This window comes from Dermacentor albipictus, chromosome 2, assembly GCF_038994185.2.
Source record: "Dermacentor albipictus isolate Rhodes 1998 colony chromosome 2, USDA_Dalb.pri_finalv2, whole genome shotgun sequence".
Lineage (NCBI taxonomy): Eukaryota > Metazoa > Arthropoda > Arachnida > Ixodida > Ixodidae > Dermacentor > Dermacentor albipictus.
The window spans coordinates 43,573,654-43,597,915 of NC_091822.1; the positions used below are offsets into that span (position 1 = coordinate 43,573,654).

Genomic DNA, 24,262 nt, shown 5'->3' on the forward strand with positions numbered 1-24,262 from the left:
GCGAAGCCTGTGGAGCATGATCGTTGGCCGCAAAGATGGGCTTGTGCAATTAACCCACTAGGGCTCACCTGGGCAATGTGGTTCATAGTAGTGTAGTGGGAGAGGTTCGAGGGAAGGAAGAGCGTGAAAATTTAATGCTGAGTACAACAATATAATGTATGTAGAAGCAAGTGACATGATTTTTGTCGTGTCTCAAAGTGTAAAAATATAGGGTATACAATTAGTCAATATACAGTAGCGCTCGTAGTGAGTTAAGATGCACGAGATAAAGCCCATGAAAAAGAATATTTTTTTTAGAGGTTTTATACTGACAGGTTTATGCTGATGGTGCGGTTACCACTTGTTCACTATTTCAGGCTTACACCGTGCCATGGAAGTGATTTATCGAAGATTTAAGTCAGCAAAACGCTTGTACTGGCATAAACCATCCCCGCAAGCAAGGCCGGATGCAAGTGCGTTTGCATGCAAACATTCTCAACGCTGACGGTCCCAAAGGCGGCGCCACTGCGCTGGCAATGGGCATCCGGGTAGCGTACAAGAAAAACATATCCCACAATCCGGCATAAGCTCGGTGGCGCTTAGAAATCTCAGGTTCTCAAACGTGACACACTATGTTTTTAGAAGGTCAAGCAAGTGCTACTTTGGTATGTCGCTACTTTGGGACACTGGTCATTTGCTCTATCCCCGGCAAATGCCAAAAATGTACGCAGGAGGGCACATACTTGGGGAATGCATGTTTTTTTTTTTCTTCTGAAATGCTTTTTATTTTAAGAAAACTTCTCATTTCAGTCTTGCTGGCTCAAATGCTGATGGAAATTGAAAAATGAGCTTGTTTTTGTGGGGCAGAGATGAGCATCACACTTGGAGCACATGGAAACCGCCTCTTCTTTAAAATTCGGATGTTCGCCCCTTTGTCGCATGTCTTTTACAAGTAATCAGTGCCACATGCTCCCATCCTGGCACCCGTAGTTGGAAATGGTTTCACAAGACCGCTCCTCTTCACCACTAGGAATGTTTTAATGGACGATGACAAGCTACCAGTCTGCTTCCGAATACTAGTGTCTATTTCCTATAATATACCAAACTGCTTCACAGAAAAACATTCGAAATATCACGCTACAGTGTTCACCCTCCGGCTCTCAGGAAGGTCTTTGGCACTGCAGCATCTCGCATTTCTGAATGCAGGGTGTGTTCGTCCATTCCATCCTTTCTATTGCTAAGAGGCGCATGTTCGGAGCCATAGTATTTGAATATTGCAATTCTATAGCTATAATCCCAGGTAGTAAAGAGTTTCAAAAGTTGGTTTTTAGCATAGGTAGTAATTTTTATTTTTCTTACCTGAAGGGCCCAATCTAATGGCGGATGGGTGGTGTTCTGGTCGTGCAAATAATTTACACTTCAACAGTTGTGGATGCAACATATTGAAAGCTTTAAGCATGGAACACAAAGAACGGCACCAAAATCTTTCAAACGCAATTTATTTCCCTAAGAAACTTTCATTGTGTTTTTTCCAGCATTATAATATGTACAAAGCTTCTGGAATTAAGCTATAATGTATCTTCCAGTCTTTACTAGCTCATACCCATGGCTTCGCAGGGTGTTAAGGTCTTGGCCTGGGGCTGCAATAGTAGAAAAAGAGCAAAAAAAAAGCTGTGAGTGCCAATAGTCGCAGGGGAGATTTGACAGCAATAGTACCAAGCAGCAATATTACTCTAGAGGTTAGGTGGCGAGCCATAGTTGCACAGATATTTAGACATCAGTACTTACCTTTAAAAATGCCTCCTCCCCCTTTTAAAATATGGGTGAGTTATAATGACATACACGCAGTACTTGAGTGCACGCCAATGAGCGATTATTGTATGTTCATTGTTTCTCTTGTGAGATTTTTTTTATAACTTTAGCAGCATAGTACCAAACACCAAAAGATGTGGCTTGGTGTTTGCATAGTTTTGCACAATTAAAGTAGAAATAAATCTGGCGCTAATGGGCCTCTTCGATTTGTCATCCTGGAAAAATAATGCTTTAAGTCGATAAGACGATAGTCAGCAGATAGTCTTGGGCAGCCCAGGATAACAAATCAAAGGCGATTATTGTCTATGCATGCAGCTGGTACAGTGCTTCGACCAGCGTGGGAATAATAAGTAGTACATGGATTTGTCTACGCTGTGTCTTTTTGGCTTCAGATAGCCTTCTGGCCTATTACCTTCTAAGCTTCTGGTGTAAGTGTGTAACAGCTGTGTCTTACCAGTACTCACGTACGGGGCAGAAACCTGGAGGCTTACGAAAAGGGTTCTACTTAAATTGAGGACTGCGCAATGAGCTATGGAAAGAAGAATGATGGGTATAACGTTAAGGGATAAGAAAAGAGCAGATTGGGTGAGAGAACAAACGCGAGTTAATGACATCTTAGTTGAAATCAAGAAAAAGAAATGGGCATGGGCAGGGCATTTAATGAGGAGGGAAGATAACCGATGGTCATTAAGGGTTACAGACTGAATTCCAAGGGAAGCGAAGCGTAGCAGGAGGCGGCAGAAAGTTAGGTGGGCGGATGAGATTAAGAACTAGGGTGGTTGCTTGGGCTAGTTGGTAATTCATGATCAAAAATAATGTACAGCGCAAAGGACAAGGACAGTGAAAGACGACATACACAGCGCTGACTTCCAACAATATTTTATTGCGTCGCCACATCGTGTTTATATATACAAGAAGAGGCATGCGCAGAAAATATACGACAGTCACAGGGGGTGTCCTAACAGCAAGTCATTGAACAAGAACATGGTCACCAAAAAATTAAGCAATACAATTACTATCTGTTTAGAAACGCGATTTCACCGGGGGTCAGCGCAATTGAGGGCGCACTAACGCACATACTGCCAAGTTTTCTGATGAAATCAGCTTCCACAATTTCCCTGTCTTGCGGCAGTAAATATGTAGGACAGACGGGCAGGTGCTTAAACGACCGTCTAAGAGAGCACTGTAACAACGTCCGCAACACTGTGCAAGGCCACTTGGGCATTCATTGCCGGGACTGCGGCTGCGTGCCATTCTTTGAAGATACGCAAGTTTTAGCGAGACACCGCTCACAGCTCACCAGGGAAATTGTGGAAGCTGATTTCATCAGAAAACTTGGCAGTATGTGCGTTAGTGCGCCCTCAATTGCGCTGACCCCTGGTGAAATCGCGTTTCTAAACAGATAGTAATCGTATTGCTTAATTTTTTGGTGACCATGTTCTTGTTCAATGACTTGCTGTTAGGACACCCCCTGTGACTGTCGTATATTTTCTGCGCATGCCTCTTCTTGTATATATAAACACGATGTGGCGACGCAATAAAATATTGTTGGAAGTCAGCGCTGTGTATGTCGTCTTTCACTGTCCTTGTCCTTTGCGCTGTACATTATTTTTGATCATGAGATTAAGAAGTTTTCAGGGACAACATGGCCACAACTAGTACATGACCGCGGTAGTTGGAGAAGTATGGGAGAGGCCTTTGCCCTGCAGTGGGCGTAACCAGGATGATGATGATGATGATGATGATGATGATGATGATCCTTCTGGCGTCATTTTAGGGTGCAGCTCTAAGGCACCCGTTTTTGCGGTGGGTATCGGCGTCCTCGTAACCGAGGACGCTGAAGAGCAAAAGGATAAAAGCGCGAACGCAGAGTGTGGATGAAAGATGGTGATAGCGAAGAGAGTGCAAGGAGGAGGTTACAGCGGAACCATGAGGCAAAAAGCAGAGGATGAGGGTATGGCGAAAGCGTCAGGAGAAAAGCAAATTTCCCAGGTGAGCTGTGTCTCTCTGTGAGCTGTGTCATGCCTGTATGACACCTGGGGAAATTGTGGAAGCTGATTTCATCAGAAAACTTGGTAGTATGGGCGTTAGAGCCCCTCTATCACGCTGACCCTTAGTGAGGTCACATATCTAAACAGATCGAAATCGTAATGTTTTTTTTTTTTTTTCCAAGTGACCATGCTCTTAGTACAGCGACTTGCTGTTAGAACACCCCTTGTGACTGCCTTTCATTTTCTGCGCATGCCCCCTCTTGTGTGTGTGTGTATACACACACACACACACACACACACACACACACACACACACACACACACACACACACACACACACACACACACACACAAAGAGGGAGCATGCGCAGAAAATGAAAGGCAGTCACAAGGGGTGTTCTAACAGCAAGTCGCTGTACTACGAGCATGGTCACTTGGAAAAAAACATTACGATTTCTATCTGTAATATAATCTAATATTAATAATAATCTAATATAATCTAATCTAATATAATCTGTAATATCTGTATGTGTATATATATATATATACACACACACACACACACACACACACACACACACACACACACACACACACAACGCAATAAAATATTGTTGGAAGTCAGCGCTGTGTATGTCGCCTCTTGCAGTCCTTGTCCTTCGCGCTGTACATTGTTTTTGAAAAGTACATTAATACTTTAATGATGTGCAATACCAATACAAAAACAAAGTAAAGAAAAAAATAATGGCAGTACTCATCTAACAGTGACAGTCAATGGTATAATGCGATTAGCATATGAGCAATGTAGCAACACATCATATTTCTGAAGTCACAGTTATTTAATATCTGTAGTGGTCATTCTAACACTTACGTTGCCTTGGCTGTGTGAGACATACTGTGGTATCATCCCACTTCGCTAAGGCACTTGCTTGCCAAGGTCACCCATGAGCATGGCGCCATGATGATGCCTGTATGACACCGACACAGTGACAAGGATGGAATGATGAAGAAGGAATAACGTCAATGAATGACAAAGGTGATATGATGATGACAGCATAACGACAATGATATGACGATTCTTGAATTGAGTACAGCACTGCCGAGCTAAGACAGACACACAACATGAACACGAGCACAGACATTTTATGTTGTGAATCTGTTTTGACTCTACAGAGCTGCACTCTATGTTATTCAAGCTAGCCCCAATGCAAGCCTTAATCGACAATTCTTAAATGATGATGGTATATCGATGACAGCATGATGACGAAATGAGGACAACAGGTTGATGACGAGTGTATGACCATGATGGTTAAGATGACAACCTTACGGCTAAGCTGGAATGAGAACGATAGCACAACTATGACAGCATAATAATGACAGTATGACAATGTATGTATGACAGCGACTGTCTGATAACAATGCAATGATGGCAATGGCTTGACAACAGTGGCATAATCAGGATTGAAAGATGACAGCATGATTATGATAGACTGGCAAACAAGAAATGACGTCAATTGATTGATGAAGTTATGATGATGACACTATGAAGACAGTGGGATGACGTTACTGATGTGACAACGATGGTAACACGACAGTGTGACGACGATGGCATGCTGAGATTTGGATGTTGAAGCCAGAATGACGACAAGAGAACCAATGACCAGCATGGTATCAAGATAAGAGTATCGTGACAACCGGGTGATTAAGCTTGAATGACGATGATGGCATGACCCCAAATGCATGATAGTGACCGTCTGAGAATGACACAATGACATTGATGGCTTTACAATCATAATCATGACTGAATGATAACAACATAATCATGATAGACTGACAAAGAAAGACTGATTTCGATGGATAGATGAAGGCAGTATGGCGACGCCGGCATGACAACAATGGTGTGACCCCAACAGCATGATGAGAGTTGGATATTGAAGTTAGGCGGCATGACGAAAGTCAAATCATGAAGCTGGAATGACGACGATGGAACAGCCATGATGGCATCCCAAGCATGAGCATATATCTAGTGCCCCAAGTAGGTAGATAATTTGGGCCCACTCGACTGGCACAAGAGGCTGGATAGATAAATAGATAGGCTCAACATGGCTGAAGTAGGCAAAGAATGCTAATCACATTAATAGTGGCTCAAATACAAATAACATATGCAACATGAATCTTAAGAATTACCAGAAATAAAAAGAGAAAAATAAAAATACTACTCCGAGAATACTACAAGAATGCAACAGCAGCCTAGAATTCTATAGCAATATATAAGCTACTTGACAATTAACCTTTTTTTTCCAATATCAGTAGCATATTCACTGGCAGCATAATGAAGAAGTCTGAGGGGCCCTTAGGGTATTCAAGATAAATAAATAAATATTGATGCATTTTAATGTTTGGCATTAAATGATCGCTTAGTAAAGTGATACCTCGATATAATGAATATAGATATAACAAAGTAAATAAAAATTTTCCTCACCAATATCGGCATGTAAGGAATACATTCTTATAACAAACATCAGACATAATGAAGGCTTTTTCGTGTTCAGTGTGACTTTGTTACAATGAGGTTCAACTTTACCATAGCTTGTTCAGCAAAGGAGAATGCAGTCCCATCTGAGCAGGCGAACACTGCCTGACGCTAGAGGGATAAGCTTTAAGAAGAGTAGCAATCATCTTTACCTACTTCACTGCATATGCAGTGGCGGGCTTCAGCTCAATCGTGGGTAAATGGTGAGGGATTGTAGTATGCGAGACAAGAAAGAGCAATTCTTGGAGCAGCAGGACAAGGCCTTGTGTACACTATGAAAGCTGCCTGTAAGATTATGAGGTCAGCCTAGGCAGTGCAACTCACCATGATGAAGATGTGTGAGGGCAGCATCTCGTTAAGGAGGCTGTCGAGGGTGGAGGCAGCTGCGGTGCCTGGCCCCAGCACCAGGTGCATACGGGGCAGAGGCACGTATCCCGGCAGCAGGGGGTACAGGTTGTACGTCAAGGTCTGGCACTCTCGTGGGAGGATGCGGAAGTGCAGCTGCGCACACGGGAGCCAAGGACAAACAAGTCCAGAGAGAACACAAAATTTCACCACGTTGCAAGTATTTTCAGTTGTAAGCGTAGCGATCACGTTTGTTTCCTTCTCTTGTGCTCTGTCTTCTTGTAGTACAGCTTAATATGATCAAGCTATACCACGTGCCCAATATTCTGTTTTGCTGCAGTTCAAGTATGTTACCATTTCAAGTTTAAAGTGAGGCAGTAATGCAAAGGACTTAGCAGCACTGACAGGTGTAACTGCTCAACTATCCTGCCCAAACAGTACTGTCACTAACCAGTAATTCAGACATGCTTAGTTATTTGGACAACCTTATGGCACAGCCGCTGACTCTGTAGACTTAATCTATTATGGGATGCTTAAATTTTAGACAGCTTATAGCTTGTCGCCTGCACGATTCAGTGCTTTAGCCACGAAGTCTAGCAGAAAAGGTGATTTTTGTTAGATACACCACCTGCATGGTCGCCAGCCATGATGCCGGTTGAAACTAGTGAAGCTTAATCGATCCAGCAGTTGTCGACGGTGCACAAACCACAGGACAAGCTGAGCCAAGCCACAAAATTGTAACAGCTGTATTTACGGTTTTTCACATCTGTCGAATTTGCTCCCATGTCAAAATGCAACACAGTCCAAGGCAACTTCCTTGATTTTTGTCACGCAGAATCTAAAGTGGCGCCATCTCTACTCTCGATGTTGGCGTCAACGAGAGCAGCAATGAAGCGATGGAAGTGCTGAACAGTGACAGTTGTGAACAAGCTCACGATCATTCAATTATCAGAGTTCTTCGGCAGTGGGCACTGCAGCAGCATAACCGGCATGATGCTAAAAAACTCATTCTGCTTTGCACTACAGGTTAGTAACTATTCGTCTTCTAAATGCTTTCGCAGTGATGACCATTGCTTGCTGCTGCTGCCCTGCCCACTGTGTGTCAAGTGTATTTTTAGTTGCGTGCCTTGTTTGCCTGGCGACCTCTTACTCTGTGGCGATATCGAGGAAAACACCGAGCCAACCGAAACAGAAATGCTGCATAAATTACTGCATGGCCTGGGCAAACCGCAGTCTACTATTGAAGAGATCAAGACATCTCAAGTAAACATGGAACAAAAGATTTCTGTTCTAACAAGTAGAATCGAGCTCTTTCAGAAGCTATTATCAACTGTGGCTGTGCTGGACAGCAAGGTTAATGACACTGAGACCCCAGTATATATATTCAACAAACAACTAACTTCCATCGTCAAAAAGGTTGACGACATCGAAAACTGGGGAAAGAGGAAGAACTTGATCGTTTTCAGCATAGACGAGTCTGATATCAGATGACCAAGGTGCTTGAAGGGTTGTGACAGAAGAATTTAGCAGGATACTGCGTGTAAACATTGCTAGTATCGAAAGGATACATGGACTAGGTCGAAAGATAGAAAATAAAATGTGTCCCGTTACTTTAAAATTCTTGGACTACCACGACATAGCATCCATACTGAATGCCAGTAGAAAACTAAAAGGCAGTAGATATTCTGTGTCAGACTTTTCCAAAAAGGTGCATGAAATACACAAACAGTTATGGAAAAGCACCTCGGAGGAAAAAGCAAACAGAGTGAAAGTTAAGCTACTGTGTGATAAGTTAAGCATTGATGGTGTCGTGTATGGATGGGATGAGCAAAAGGGTTTTCATTATCATCTCAATACAAAAAAACGAAATTGACAATGCAGTCCAAAGCGTCGCTTGCTTATAATTCTCAGCGTTAACTGTAGGAACATTGTAAACAAGGCTACTGAGAGTTAAAGGGACTTTTACTGGTACATAATCCAGATATTGCTATTCTAATGGAAATGTGGTGGATGCACCGGCTGCACCCTGCAGAGTTCCACTATATGCATAGGTGGCATCCAGACACGTATCCCAGTGAGTAATAGCCACTTTGAGTAATAGCGAGCGCCAATAAACGTCACAGTCGGCATGTTATAGACGCTTCTCGGCAGAACACCTTGTAGATAAAGAGCATAGCCTCCAAGATGTGACATGAAAAAAAGAAAAATGTTGCAGTTGCATCCAAAAGGCAAAGCATCGATTGCGATAAATTAGCATACAACTGTTTGATGTAAGGATACGGGTGAACTTCGCAATAATGAAATTGGTGGGGAAGGAAAAAAAAATCGCTATTGCGAGAATTTCGTTGTTGAGAAAAAAGACAGCACAGATAGGTAATGCATCACAGAACAAAAATTTACTGTCAAAATTCCCTTAGCCTACTCCGGCAAGCTTTGCTCGAGGATATAGAACTGCATTGCCGACAGTACAAAGTGTGCTGCATGCGTCGACCAGTGGTGGCAGTACTGCCATGGCACAGTATTCTCGGTCAATTGCTTTCGGAGATGCGATCACCTTTGGGAGATGTTGCGTAACTCGGCACCGGATGCAGAGCAACAGCACATGTGGCAGCATTTCTCCAGCACACGCTGTTGCTCGTAGGCGCCGACGCGTCTGGTGCCGAGCGCAAAAGTGATCGTAAATTTCGTTGTTAAGAAAAAAGACAGCACAGATAGGTAATGCATCGCAGAACACAAATTTACTGTCAAAATTCCCTTGGCCTACTCCGGCAAGCTTCGCTCGAGGATACAGAACTGCATTGCCGACAGTACAAAGTGTGCTGCATGCGTCGACCAGCGGTGGCAGTACTGCCATGGCACAGTATTCTCGGTCAATTGCTTTCGGAGATGCGATAACCTTTGGGAGATTTTGCGTAACTCAGCACCGGATGCAGAGCAACAGCACATGTGGCAGCATTTCTCCAGCACACGCTGTTGCTCGTAGGTGCCGACACGTCTGGTGCTGAGCGCAAAAGTGATCGTATCTCGTGTACCCGAAGGCAAATGATCAAGATAACGGCCCTTTTGCATAAACCTACATCCGGCGCCGAATCCGCAGGCGATGCCTGTCGGGTGGCACCAAAACCAGCTTTCTTGAAGCAAGGTACGCATATTCCCGGATGATCGCTCGATCATGACCCAACGTGCGACACTCCATATGCTGCAACCACCATCTCAAGTGCCATAAACAACTCCCTGTCGGTGGGCTGTGGATTTCCTTGTTATTGCTGCATTTTTCTCGCTGAGGTGCACATTACTCAGTGCACTGCCGCGACTGGCAATTGTTGTTCGAAACGCACATTCAGTTTGCATTCAGTTTCGCCTCACGCGATTGGCCTAGGCCTCACTAAGTCATCAGCCATGGGAAACGCAAATTGAATGCGCGTTTCGTACACTGATCTATGATCTCACCTAATAGGCGTGCAAAAACTGTCATCACATGTCGGTAGCAACATGCCTGCCGCTTCAAACGGGTGATCAACAAACAAGATGGCGGCCATGCCGTGTTTCCAGTACACTGATCACTCTCCGTGCTTGGTTGTTTTTGTGAACAAAAATGGCGGTGTCCACATAAGTGTAATGTGGAGGTATTTTAAGCAATATTAGTGCAAAACAATCACATTTGAGCACATTTGGGAGCCTGCTAGCCTTACGCAAGTAGGTATTATGCGGAGTTGCATTCCGGCGAATTTCGTTGATGTGGGATTGCAGTACAGCGACATTTCGTTGCCGGGAGCTACAAATTGCACTGAATTCTATGGCCATTCGCTGGGGATACGAAAATGTTTTGTTGTCGCGAGAATTTTGTTGTTGCAGGATTTCGTTATCGCCGGTTTCGACTGTAGTACTTTTATCGGCCGTATCAACTTGTAAACGTTAGCTTGCTAACTAAAATACTAAGCATGGTGTCAGCGCGCACAGCCAACATGAACACATCCCACCCAATTACTATGGACACTCGCTGTCAAAATGCTGGCGTGAGAAAACGCAGCAATACAGCGAGCGAAGTGACAATTGTGCTGTCTATCGCTTCAACGCAAAGTGAGCGCCGAGAACACACAGCACGCACAAAGCTACGAGCCGCCGACGCAACTAGACACTAGACTCTGCTCCCAACGCAGAGTCCATGCACAGTTGCAGCCGAAGAAGGGAACCCCCCCGGCGCTTCGCCACGTTGGGTGCCCAACCTGCGAGAGAAGTCAGCGCACTTCCTCTTCGTGTTTGTCTTTTTCGTGTGGGTGATATTGAGCTGCGATCGTCGGCTCCCCTCGCACACTTTCACTCGCACCTACAGCGTAGGGCTCGCGGCAACGGTGACACTGACAACAGAAATGCGCTTGGAGTGTCCATATAGTTGCTCTTGCAATTAAAAAATAGATACATAAAAAGCGCAGCGCCACGTTCGCGTTTTTACCTTGAAGGTCTTGATAGAGGGAATCGACCTGCAACAGATGGCCGCAGATGGAAAGAGCAAAGCTGCACGGCGACGATCGTCGCCAATGTGCTCCCGCACACTAGCACTCTCCCCATCTACGATGGTGCGGGTTTCAAATTAGCGGTGGCAGTGCGGATTTCAGTGTGAATTAGTGGGGTGCAGTACATATTGCTTTCAATACATTGTTGGAGGGACTGCGGCAGCTACTTTGAATTATCTGAAATTTCAAATTAACAAGTTGTGAATTAGCGAACTTTTACTGTAGCAGAGTCCCCCTGTGGGTGACACTATCAGCTGTGGGGGTACAGTGGATGCAAAAGTGTTGCTGGCTTCACTTCGTACCACCGATGTGGAGATATCAACACGGAATGAAACCGTATCTTTCATCGCCGACTCTGAAATTCAACAAAATGAACTTTTTTTTCATTAAAGTTTGCTTTTTGCGATTGCCAGATAATTAAGAAGATATTAGGGCTCCTTCCATGTAGGAAAAATCAATTGGTGACTGTACTTCTTTGCATAAAAGGACAAATTTCAATATAACGAAATTTCGATATAGCAAAGCAAATTACCAATTTTACTGAGTTGGTTATATCGAAGTATAAGTATACATGTAGTGCAGCACAACGTAGTGGGATTTCCAAGGAGATGTTATGGCTATTCGATACAGAGAATAATTTTTAATTTGATATATCCAGGATACAGTCTAACACGGATATATCGAACTCGAAGGGGATCATGAATTAATTCGATATATTAAAAGTTCGATATAAAAAATACAGGCCCAGAGACTTTACCTGTGGTGGACAATGACCTACCGATCGGCGCATTCAAGAATGACAACTATTTCCGCACACACGACACAACGTAATGCTTTATTTGCGTGAAAAAAAATCGCTTATGTTGGTCTGCTTTTTCACCTTGCAAATGAAATTAAAGACGCCAACCTCGATCTTATCGAGGCTGTTCAGGTGCGAAAGCCCGGTTCCTTCCATGTCGCCGCAACAACGGCGAATCAAGCTGAACGCGGCCGCCGTTTCAGTGGCGGAGTACGAGCGTGTAGCCGCCCCGCCGTCCAGACGATCTTCGTCGCCACTCGAGCTGTCGGCCTGGGTCCCTGCGACTGCAGCTACAATGTCCTCGTCGGCGAGGCTCGCAACAGCCTGAACATTGCTGTCAATGTTCACAAAATCGTCAGCAGACACTTCGGCTGGAATGGCAGCCGGGAAAAGGGACGACAACTCGCGAAACGCGTCGTCCATGCACTCATTATCGCCGTCGCCGTCTTCGCAGGTTTCGGGAAGTTTGGCTGTCACGAGGCCTGCCTTCCGGAAGCAGTTGGCCACGGTATCCTGCTTCACGTCTCTCCAGGTGCCCGTCATCATTTGAATGGCCCCCAGCAGGTCAACCTTAAGCTCGTTGCCCATGTGGAGGTTCACCAAAAGCCTATCAATGAGTCGCCTCCTGTAGCCGACTTTGAACGACTTAATGATGCCCTGGTCGAGAGGCTGCAACTTCGCTGTCGTGTTCGCCGGCAGGTACTTGAACGCGATGTTTTCGAGATCGCAGGTGGTGTGATAGGCCGAGCAGTTATCGCGACGAGAAGGCAAGCGTGATGCCCCGACTTGCCCAATTCGGCGTCCCATGCTTGCAGCCATTCTGTGAACAGCTGACGCGTCATTCACGCCTTCTTACTGAAGGCGTAGCAAACAAGGAGCTGCTTACAGTTTTCGAAGCAGTGCGGTGCCCTTGCTTTGCCGATCACAAAGGGCTGGAGCTTTTGAGAGCCATCCATGTTTGCAGCGAGCAGAACGCTCACGTGGACTTTGCTCATCTTGCCCCAGTGACATGTGCTGCCCCGGACGTTGAGCGTCTTGCTGGGCAGCTTCTGCCAAAACAACCCGGTCTCGTCGGCGTTGAAGATTTCCGCGGGTGAAAACTTCGCGCAAATTTCCGGCCATTCTTTCGAAATCCACTGCTGGATATCCTGGCTGATGACGGCTCCGCTTTCCCCAGAAATGGTTTTGCCAACTATGTTATGGCGGTTCTTAAACCTCTGCAGCCACCCTGTGTTGTCGGCGAAGCTGTCATCACCGAGTGCAGCGGCAAACCATTTAGCTTTAGCCATTAGCATTGGGCCATCCACCGGAATGTTCTTAGCCCGCACCTCTAAAAACCATGCATAGAGGGCCTTTTCAACTTTCTCGTGGGCAGGAGCACATACTGTGGGGATGCGCGACTCTCGCGCGTCCCCCGATGTTTTTCCCGCATAGCACGTCTCCTGTACTCCCGCTTCGCCGCGTGGCCTGCGTGACGCCCACGCGGTCGATGTGGTTGAAGCGCAGTGCGAGAGATGGCGCGAGTGTTGCGCTGCTAATAACGCCACCGACAGGCGAGGTTACCTGGGCGCCGAAAGGAAAGCGCTTGCTCTATTTGGGTTCGGGAAGAGGGATGTGCCGTGCCGCGCGCCGACCGATGCTTCGGCGAGACCGTCTCGCGTGGCCGCCTTCGAACGCGCCACGATTCGCGTGACTATACACGCGAACGACCAGGCGTTGGGATCCAGCATGGGGCGAACATATTCGCTCGCTTCCGGTCACGGTGAGTCGGACTTCTAGATTTGTCGCGCGCCCATCGGCATGTTTTGTGGATAGCAACTCAGCTAGCAGGCACTGATCTATGAAAGGTGCAATAAATGCCCTTGTGATTGTTTGCACTACTGTGTTGTCGTTCCTTTGTCCCAAGAGCACGGGAGGAGAACCCCATCATCTCCCAAAGTACACGACAAGCTCCCAACGTTCGTTGCTCCGCCACTTTCGACTTTATGTGGGCCTTGTTTTTTAACAAGGTGCTTAGAGTGCTCCGAGGAATCCCGAAGTCTGCCACCGTCGCACTTTTCTCGCCTGCCTCAACACGCTGAATGGCTTTCAGCTTTGTTGCAACGTCCAGGTTCTTGCGCTTCTTGACGCTGCTTGTGCTTGCTGCGGCCATTGCTTCAGCGTCAACTCACCACGATCCAGTCACACGTGTCGTGAGACGCACGCAAAACAATAATGAACATGAAACACAAGAACGCGCACAAAACACAAGAATTCACGTGCGCAGCCTCCACCAACAAAGCGCTCGCGATGGCCACCTCCGAGGGCGACAGCGACGTACGAAAGGCACGAGCTGTGGTTGGCTGAGCAAAACTCGTGAAAAAGCAACAAGAAAAAAAAAAGGCAAAAGAAGGAGGCTGCCAGCGCCTCGTTCCTGGCTACGCGGGGGAAGGATGAGAGACATTGGGAGAGAGGAAAAAAAAAGCAGTTCCGCAAGTCGGAGAGCGTGCGCAGCGGGAGTACAGACCGAGCCTCCCTCCCTCTTGCTCTCACATTTTCCGAGCCTTTCGGGGGAGGTGCGGAGCTCGCGGGTGCAGCGAGTGCCGAGATCGCGCGGTGTTCTATATATCCAATGGCGGGTAAAAATATCGTTCGATATAAACGTACGAATTTCGATACTTTAACACTGAATTTTCAAGGGGATAATTTATGAGTTCGATACACACAATAATTCGATAGTATGTGGGTTCGATATATCCGTGTTCGACTGTATATCCGAGTGCCGTATACATCCGGGATCAACTGTGCCTCCAGTATGATAAGCCATGTGGCCCATGTATGCACATGTGAACAGCCATGCGCAGCCAAGCGCAGCAGTGTAAAGATATGCGCTCGCCTGTCTCTCTCCACCCAGCACAGGCTTGGCCATATGACTCCAACATTGGACACACAGGAGGACAGCACGCATCAAGCCACCGTCCTTCTCGGCTCACCCTCGCATGCTTTGCCTCACAGTGAGAGGAAATGGTGCAATATGTTATCACACTTGGACTCTATATAACGAACCTGAGCTTTCCTCGGTACATGTAAGCGTGTGCTGATGGAGGAAATATAAGACCTTTTTAAATGCGATCCAGGAACGGTTCTGGATTTGCAAGCTGTACCTCACAATTGATTGGGTGCTATATTCGGGCGGCTCTCCTTAGTTAGAACTCTGTTTCATTCAATAAATTTTTGGTCCTTTTGGTGTTTGAATTGAGGAGGTTCTACTGTACTTACCTCTCTGGCATTTTTTCTGCATTATTTATTGTCCACTGCAAGCGAAAGCTACCCGTAATAATTCTGTAATGTAATGCTGGTCTGTATCTAATGCATCTGTAATGCTGGTCCTCAACATTAAGCTTTCAATGTTTACTACTTTAAAAGGATAGAAAACTCCCAGTCATACTCTTTTATTGTCAAATGTGCGCACCTGTGCAGTCTATGTGTTTTGCACATGTTTCAGATGTTGAAAATTGTTGTTTTGGTTATAATGCAGTACTGCTTATACTGCAAATATTTGCGACTCCGGTGACTTGTGTTATAAGCGGTATACACTGCAGTGTATCCTTTTTAATGGTGTGAAAATAGAAACAACACAGAGAGCATGACAAACACGAAACAGCCACATGCGATGTCTGTTTTATCGCCATTAAAAAGAATGTACAGTAAACTGCACTAACTTGACCAGCAACAGTCCTTTTAGTTAATAGTTAAACTACAGCTACTACCTAATCTCTCTTAAGCCTCAGCAAGCAATCTACCAATCAAACCAGATGGCCACACAAGCCCACTCTCACCAGTTTGTTGCCGGAGTACATGAAGGCATCGCTGGAGTCCATAACCAGCTCGACATCCTGCACGAGCAGGGTGCGGTTATGCAGCAAGTAGCTGACGGTCAGTGGGGTGCGCACCCGGCCATGCGCAGGCGCCACCAGCTCCAGCAGGAGTGGGCATGCTTGCACTGGCACTGCTGGGAGCGACACCGTGTGGGTTGCCATTGCAGGAGCGCCTTCCCTGCAAGGACAAGCCGCCGGCAAAATGCCATGAGAGTCCTCCTCTGACCCGTGGTTCACCATACAATAGAATCTCATTCGTACGATCTCATTACGTACAATTTCCCGGCACCAACGTTCATGATCGAGAACAGAAAGAAATGACCCAAGTACAGTTACACTTCTTTTTACAGTGTCATACATTCCCGGAAAACACAATCTTTTGGCAGCAATGTTCACTACATTGCCAAACTGCGATCCTGTAATACGTTTTCTGGCCGCTAGATCCCATGTAAACAAGAAAACGCGCAAGGCACGTGTGTGATTGAGAACAGAACTGGCCCGCTGCAACAGCTTCCCTGCAGCCCTCACCCGCCTGTCTCACGCGAGAATGCGGGCGTGCACTCAGTTTCCTATTCCTGTATCAGCAAATCTCTTCCCCGGTCATTGCATGCCTCATTCACACCTATTGCCACCAACCCTGTTACAATAAGCATATTCACCTATCTCTTCCACAGCATGTGCGAAGCATACTGCACGCCTTTACCAGGCAATAACCCAAATGCACTGCCATTGCATGCTGCAGGAAGCGCAAAGTGGGTGCCATGTTTCACTCAGGCGGCATCACAGACATTGTATTCTGGCGTCACCCACAAGCTCCTTTTCATTTTGGTTTCGCAAAGGAAAATGACAATGTGCGATTGAACAACAATGGTTGCTCAGGCGCCACAAGCTCCATTGCATCGGTGCCTCGTGCCTCAACAACTCGCGCTAGGTGGGCTCATCAAAATTTTCCGTCAAAAAGCCTCGCTCAAAAAAGCTGCTGACTGAGGTTGAATTCAAAGAACACAAACATAAGCTTTGCTGAAGCCACGAAAACAACAATGCGCATCTCAGAAAGCTGAGCCCCCACCAAGTTGGGGCGAGTCCACGTCTTGTGCTGCAACGATTCATGCAGCACTTTGCATTACGTAGACGTCAACTAAGTCTGCAAAATTTTTTAACGACTTTGAATAGTGTGCTTTCCTGTTTAGTAAGTTCTTTCTCGCATTTTTCCTCAATATGTATGAACAAGGTTCTACTGTATTCACGGACAACTTTCTGTGACAATGCAGGCGAAGCTATGAAGGCAGAGCTTCTGCATGTATTAGAGCACCAAGTAGTCTAGACCAGTTTGATAGTGCTTTCAGTTCTGCCTTCTGAATCTGGAGCACCACTGTTGCCCAAAGTGAACGTAAAATTTTTTTTATTGTTTCCCTTGTTTCATACTGCAACAACCAAATAAAACAAACAACAAAATGCAATACAGTCAACTCTCGGTACCATGAATCCTGATCATCCGACAAAAAATTGTTTTATCCGAAGTACGTAATATTCTAAATGCCTCACTTCCGAAACTTTGGTCGCAATGTGTAACAACATTATTGCAAAGAGTGAGTCATGAACGTCCAAAGTAAAAAAACAAACAAAAAGTCCCAGTTTCACCCAAGAGGGGAAGCATCAATTGCAATAGTAAATTAGTAGACAGCTATGCGAAGTAAGGATAGTAGTTTTATCGGCCGTATAGAGTTATAAACATTCACTTACTAAATTAACAAGCACGGTGTCACACGCACACTGGTAAGCATAAACACATCTTACTCGATGACCGTGGAAAATTGCTGTGAAAACTTTCCGAGTAAGGAAGCGCGGTAGCAGCAGCAGCCAGCGAATTGACCTTCATGCTGTCTCTGGCTTCAATGCAAACTAAACGTCGAAAGCACAGCGCATACGAAGCTACCAGAACTGGGTGCACTTTGCCCATATCGCAGATTGCTTTCAATATTGGCACCCGCACGGTCAGGTTGTAAGCAGCAGCTGCCGGAGCAGAACCCCTCTCTCCCACGCGTGCGGAAAAGACGGCACATTTCCGCCCAACCCTTCCTTCCTCGCGCGCGTGCGATGCTGGGCCGTGATTGTCGGCTGACCCTCCCAAGTCAGATGTCAGCCCATGACGACATGGCAAAAGTCTCTTTTATACACACGATTTTGACAAAAATTGTCGCTAATTTCGTCCGCTGTAGACAACACTCTGTTGTACCGCAGTCTGTTCAAAGCAAACTTCACTGCATTAATAAAATAGGTAGAGCAAACTAAAGTTGAAATATGCTCCATTACATCTGAAAATCTTTTGTACACGGGTCCATTTTAACACTTTGAGGGTCGATTTTTTCGCCATACGTGACTGCCCAGGGTCGATTTTTTTTATTGCAGATTCCAATTCTGAGGGAGTTATTTCGAAAAAAAATTACCGTTATTTTTCTAGGGTGACCGTAAGGTGACAAAAAAAATATTTTGTGTTGGTATATATGTACTCTTCATTCATGAATAACAACAATAATAAAAAAATAAACTTATAAGCATTGAAAATTTCATGCATTGTTATATTTCAAGGCTTTGAAAATGCGCACACGAGAATATTTCCCAAGACTCAAATGTTCCTGCTCTTACACTAATCTGTACATCCATAGGATAATCGAACTGCGTAGGTGCGTGCACTCAAGAAAACTGTGTGGTTGTGTGCCCGTCAAAAAAGCAAAACGTGTGACAAATTTCGACTAATCTTCATCTTAGCACCAACCAGAGGCAATTAGTTTTCACGAGTCTCAAAAAAAGAAAACAAAACGAAACGCATGCACAGCGGCATCCTTCCTATGTGCACCCCACTAAACCAGTGAGAAACAAGCGGTCACCCTTTGAGCGATTAGTAATGAGATAACCACCAGTTTTCCAAGTGCAGGAAACCGAAACTGCCCACGGAACAGAACCCAAACTGCCAACCACTCGCGCACGTGCCAATGCATGAGCAGTAGTGTACAGACGCGCGGGAGCGAACTGGCTCGAAAACCAACCATACAACGAAAACCGAGAGAGAGAGGTGCGCGAAAAAAATTCCCAGTATTCCCACATAGCGGCAGCACATGACCAAAAATAAAAAGTTAGGAAATTGGCACGCTTTTTGCACACACAGACGGCGCCGTAAATATATGGCATCGACCATTTTGGACTTCGTTCGCGGCGCCGTATATCTACGTCATTGACCCTCAAAGGGTGACATGACTGACAACGCAAGTGCCATTCCTCCATTGGCCTCGCCCACTCTGTTATGTGCCGGTGCCTTGCATCAGTGAGATCCCTCTATCCTCAGCGGCACAGCTGACAAAGACGTTGAAGATTGGATCTTCTCCTAAAGTGAGTGAGTGCCCATATTAAACGGGATGACAATACCAAGCTGAAGAATGCGATATTCCACCTATTGGACGTTGCTCTGGTTCCTTAACCATGAAGCCGACCTTACCACATGGGATATCTTTAAGACCAGCTTCACCCAAGTTTTCAGTCACCCAGCAGTACGAAAGCTTCACGCAAAGCACTGCTCGTGCACAAGATCCGAGCAGGTTGGTGAAAATTTTACAAGTTACATAAAAGAGATTGTCGACCTTTGCAAACGTGTGAATGCATCAATGGCCGAAGAGCACAAAATCAAACCTATCATGAAATGTAATGAAGACAATGTATTCCAAATGTTGCTATCGCAGAGTTCTCACACCATCATCGAAGTGATTGACCTTTGTCAAAGTTGCAATGAGTTAGACAGGCAATACCTCCAAACCAGACATTCTCCTGCTCCAGATGATACCCTACCAAGCCTCATCATCGCAGATGACTGCACCCCTCTGCTTTTTAAGAACCAGGAGTTTGCTTGTGCAGAGTTCGCCTGTCCGCTGTTTTTGGTCTCTTGCATGCTGCCGCCATCACCCTCACTCACACTTACGCTCTGCAACATCATCCAATAGATCTCTCATGAGATCTCATCCAAGCAAGTCTTGCAAGCCACCCCAAAGCCCATGATCCACCATCAGTGACTGTGCCTCTCATGTACGCAGAAACAGTTGCTCGACCTCGACTGCTGTCTTTCTCGCTGCCATGTATGCTGCTGCAAGGACGGTTGCATTTTCCAGCCTTCCAGCAGCGACTTAGAGCGTACTCTCTGCAGTGGAGAACCTCACTTGATCATCCAATATGTTTTGCTTGTGGTGATGCTGGTCACCTGGTGTGCCACTGTAGTCGTAATGCTTTCTTAATCGAATATCCGGCATTTGAACACCATATTCTCTGAGATGCTCTTCTTTGAGCAAACCTATTATTTTGTCATCTTAAGGTTCTATCAAAAGGCAGAAATATTCTCTGAAAAAACTGGAGTACACCAAATACCATACGTTTGCTTACTACGCTTTCCTTGATCATACTAGGAAATTAAAAGCATGAAACAGCACGGACAAACAGAAGGAAGCAGAAAAGGCATAAAAACATCCTAAAGTCAACGAGTGAATTTTCAGACGCCCAAATTTTCGGACATGCCTGATATTTTGGACGTCTCCGCGGCACCGCCACGAGCCCCATAGAATCAATGTATAAGGACATCTGAAGTTTCAGACGCTCGAACCCCCCGCTGTCCAATTTTCCCGACTTTTTGACGTAACGGAAGGTCCTTTGGCTCCTCGCACAGCGCCCTTGCGAAGGAAATCGACTTGCAGCTGAAGCATATCACCGCTTTGAACCACAACTAGCCGAATCTAACCGTCACACACTGATTTCGTCTGGCCACGCTAGCTATGTTCATCACCACAATTAGCCACAGTTCCGCCTCCGGCGGAGTTTCCGAAGCGGCGCTATTTCATTTGTTTGCGCAAGCCACGTTTTGGCTAGCGTGGTGTGTGGTTGTGTCAAGTCTGCTCTGCGATGCTAGGCCTAGGTGCTTCGACGCTCGTCAGCGGACTCCTCTGTTCGCAACTTGAGGATTTCGCTTGCCTTCGATGGCCCCCACTTCGTCTTCGTCGTCCTCGCTGATAGCATCGAAGCGCGGAAAGCAGCACCGTACCCACAGGAATAACTATTGAACAGTTTGTTGACGCCGCTGACAACGAGCTCAACTTCTGCGCAGAACTGACTGACGAGGGAATAGTCCGTCAGGTTGTGGGAGATTCAGAAGACTCCGATGTTGAAAATGAGGAGCCAATGCCTGCGCCGCCTACAAGTGCCGAGTTGACGAGAGCCCTGTTGACTCTTTCATCAGTGTACAGTGCTGACATGACCTTGCTCAGATCGAGACGAATATGATCGCATGCAACCGGAACGCCGTCCAAACAACAATCAACAAGTTCTTTAAGCCACTGCAGCAATAACACTGGCTGCCCGACGATGCACATGTACATAATAAACTGGCAGTCAGCTGCATACAGAGTTTTTGAATGCCTCTTTTTACAGCACGTTCATTGATGCTTTGGGCAGGGTTTTGGAAGCGTGGTACTTCGCCCTTTACCTCTAGATCCGAGAAAAAAGGTGCGTTTTTTTGCATGCATTCATTTTTTCGGACTGCCTGAATTTTCGGATGTTTTTTTTACGTTCCCTAGAGGGTCCGAAAATCGGTCATTGACTGTATTCGCTTCAATTTGTCGGTCCATGTGATTTTCCACCTCCAATTTTCCAATACAAACGTGCACGAACTGACCCACCTGTCATTGTTGCAGTGGCTACAGAATCCACAGGAAGCACAGGGCAATAGAATTGTATATGATTTGGTTCTCCTTTTCTTTTTTTCTTTGTGATACAGTAGAATGATGTGGAAGACTACACACCCCCTCCAGATTGGAAAAACTTAGCCAAAAGACACTTACACGTTCTAAGGGGTAATACTGGAAGAAGCCTTTTCCACACTACTAGATTGCCCTGCACAAGAGGGTTGACGTCCCGCTCATGGCACTAATGAGTCGAGGGTAGGCTTGCAAACAGCGAGAATGTGGGAAGGAAGAGATAGGGGCATGGATAGTGGCACTAGCTCATGCGCACTTGCTTTATTTTTGCTTCTAAGACAACGTCTGCCATCTTGTGTGGGCCAAGCGAGATGTGCAGGGAAGCGCACTTGCGGAATTTCTCATATCCCCTCATCATGCTGCCTTTCTTGTGTCCTCAGCAAAACGAGCACAGTGCGGAAGACAAGAACACACAAAGACATACATGGCACTGTGCGTTTCTGTTTTGTAACTTGCAACGCTCGGACCTGAGGGTCTCCAGCGTGTATATTAAATAGAAGTGCTACAGCAGGATGACAACCGACGACGAGAGTGTTAATCGAGCAGCCCACCTCTTCCACTGCAGGGTGTACTGTCCGAGGCAAGTGAGTGCATCCACAGGGTTGGGAGCCACCAGGCACAATAGGTCTCGGACCACTTCACCACTGTTCAGCTTCACTGCAACAAAAAGGAGCAGCAATGTTAGGTGCAGCAACAATACCACACTTCTACACAAACTTTGCAGAATTCTAAAGATACTAAAATCTTTCTTTTTTTTCCACACAATGTGGATACTGAAAGAGGCCTCGACATGTTTTATACCTCTGTCTGTGTGGTGTGTTCATTTTGTTCGTGCACCACACATAAGTGGCTTAATAGAATGAAGTATAACCTGGCAGTATGTTAGGTTTGGCTTAGCTGGTTTTTATTTCATCCCAACAGATTATTGAGAAGAGCAGATAGCATGTAAGGAGCTCACAAGTGAGGTCAGGTTGGGGATCAGGCAAGGCTGCAGAACACACAGCTAACTAAAATTTTAATTACCTACAGCTAACTGCCACTGACCTCCAAGTGCAGAAAATGAGAACAACATCCTGTTTTAAAAGGACACTAAAGACCACAATAAATTGGTCTGTATTACTATATTTTCTAGTGTATAAGTCAGGGTTTTTTTAATAAATTTTTTGTAGGCGCGTCTTATAACTTTTTTTTTTTCAGAAAAAACTGCCATCAAAATCAGATTGGATGCTGTGGCCACATGAAGCGCACTGGGTTGACCTCCTCTGGCAGTTGCCATGGGTTGTGTGCACGCTATGGAAGTACCAGGTTCTTCTCATGATTGAGTTGCCAAGTGCCATGCAAGAAGGACGGAGCAGCAACACAAGTGGCTGCAGGCTGACCACGAGTCGACCGACTCCGAAGTCGTCGAATCTGCACATCTGTTGTAGCGGGTGTGGACTGTATACAGCAGTTCAGATTATCCGCAATTCACATTCCTCAAATTTAGATCTTTCATAGAATTATTTTGTTGATTAGCATACAATCAAGATTCAAAAATGAAAACTTGCACACTCCCAGCATCGCAAAGAGTAAGATTAACATTTCTGCTGTAATGTGTAGTAGATATAGCAGCAAGTTTGGCCAAAGGATTTCATGTCAACTCAATCTAGTAATGGGAACAGGCATTCTAGGAAACGGCCATTATTCAGCCTCAGGGGCACAACATGCGAAAAAAAAGAAAGCTGAAGAATGATGACGTTTTCACTGGGATAATGACTTGTCACAACACAATGCATGCATGACTTGCACTTTTCACACCAGCTTACCAGGTCAATGTGGAACCTACAGACAACACCTGTCTTGCACTCTAGTGGAGAGCTATTTGTTATTAATATCTGTGATGCCTACAGTTGCTATTAATTGGATTCTCAATATTCATCCTTTAGTTATGCAGTTGTGACCAAGGGGGTGCTGCTCATTAGCACAAAACAAGGTCCCTAGCTATGTTTCAAGGTAGTGCCATTCACCCATTCCAACTTCCCCTCTTCTCTAATTCTCTTCCTACACAAAGCACCGCCAGCGAATCCAAAAGGTTCCAAACCTCTCCACATGCCTGCCAAAGCAAATAGCTTCTAGTTTGTGTTGTATTACATTTATTATCAACACTCGTTTTGAAACTATTCCGTGCAATAAATATTTATTCGTGTACATGTTGTCTTAAACCATGCTATAATAAAAAATGAACTTTTTGGGGATCATAGCGGTCAGTTAGCGGCCAGTCGGCCGATGGATATGATGAACTAAATTCGTCTCCGAAACCAAACAATACCCAACTGTTGCGTGCCGAGTACATTGCTTTCCACGGGATTCAGCGCTTGTAAACAACAGCAGCTCATACCTCCCACATCCCCGTGTCGAATACATTGTCGAGTGACACTGATCTTTCTCAATGCCGCTCATAACTGTGCACCTGCGCAAAAGCAGCAGCCTGCTATCGTACTTCTCCACTGACCTTTCTTTCTTGCGCCTGCCTGGTTGTGCGGCTATGCGTGGCAATGCTAAAGATTTGTGCATTCACTTCTGCGCGGCGCGCCACGCAAGCAGGCGCAGCTTGGTTCGACCTCCGAGATCTCCATGGCACAATTTAGAGGGTAACGTGCAAGC

General features: G+C 45.7%; 1 protein-coding gene across 2 annotated transcripts in view; it reads right to left on the reverse strand.

The window, feature by feature from the left end:
• Positions 1-1,461: 1,461 nt before the first annotated feature.
• Positions 1,462-24,262, reverse strand: part of gry (trafficking protein particle complex subunit 11 gry) — a 158,247-nt gene continuing 135,446 nt past the window's right edge. The window contains exons 27-31 of one of the 2 annotated variants that reach the window (XR_010567779.2): positions 22,171-22,276; positions 15,792-16,008; positions 6,640-6,816; positions 4,654-4,750; positions 1,462-1,619 (exon numbers count right to left, since the gene is read on the reverse strand). Coding sequence is in view for 1 of the 2 variants with exons in the window: in XM_065445339.2 (XP_065301411.2) it covers positions 1,572-1,619; positions 6,640-6,816; positions 15,792-16,008; positions 22,171-22,276 (548 nt within the window). In the remaining variant the exon portion in view is untranslated. The remainder of the gene's footprint in view (positions 1,620-4,653; positions 4,751-6,639; positions 6,817-15,791; positions 16,009-22,170; positions 22,277-24,262) is intronic. The other variant, XM_065445339.2, reaches the window with a different exon arrangement.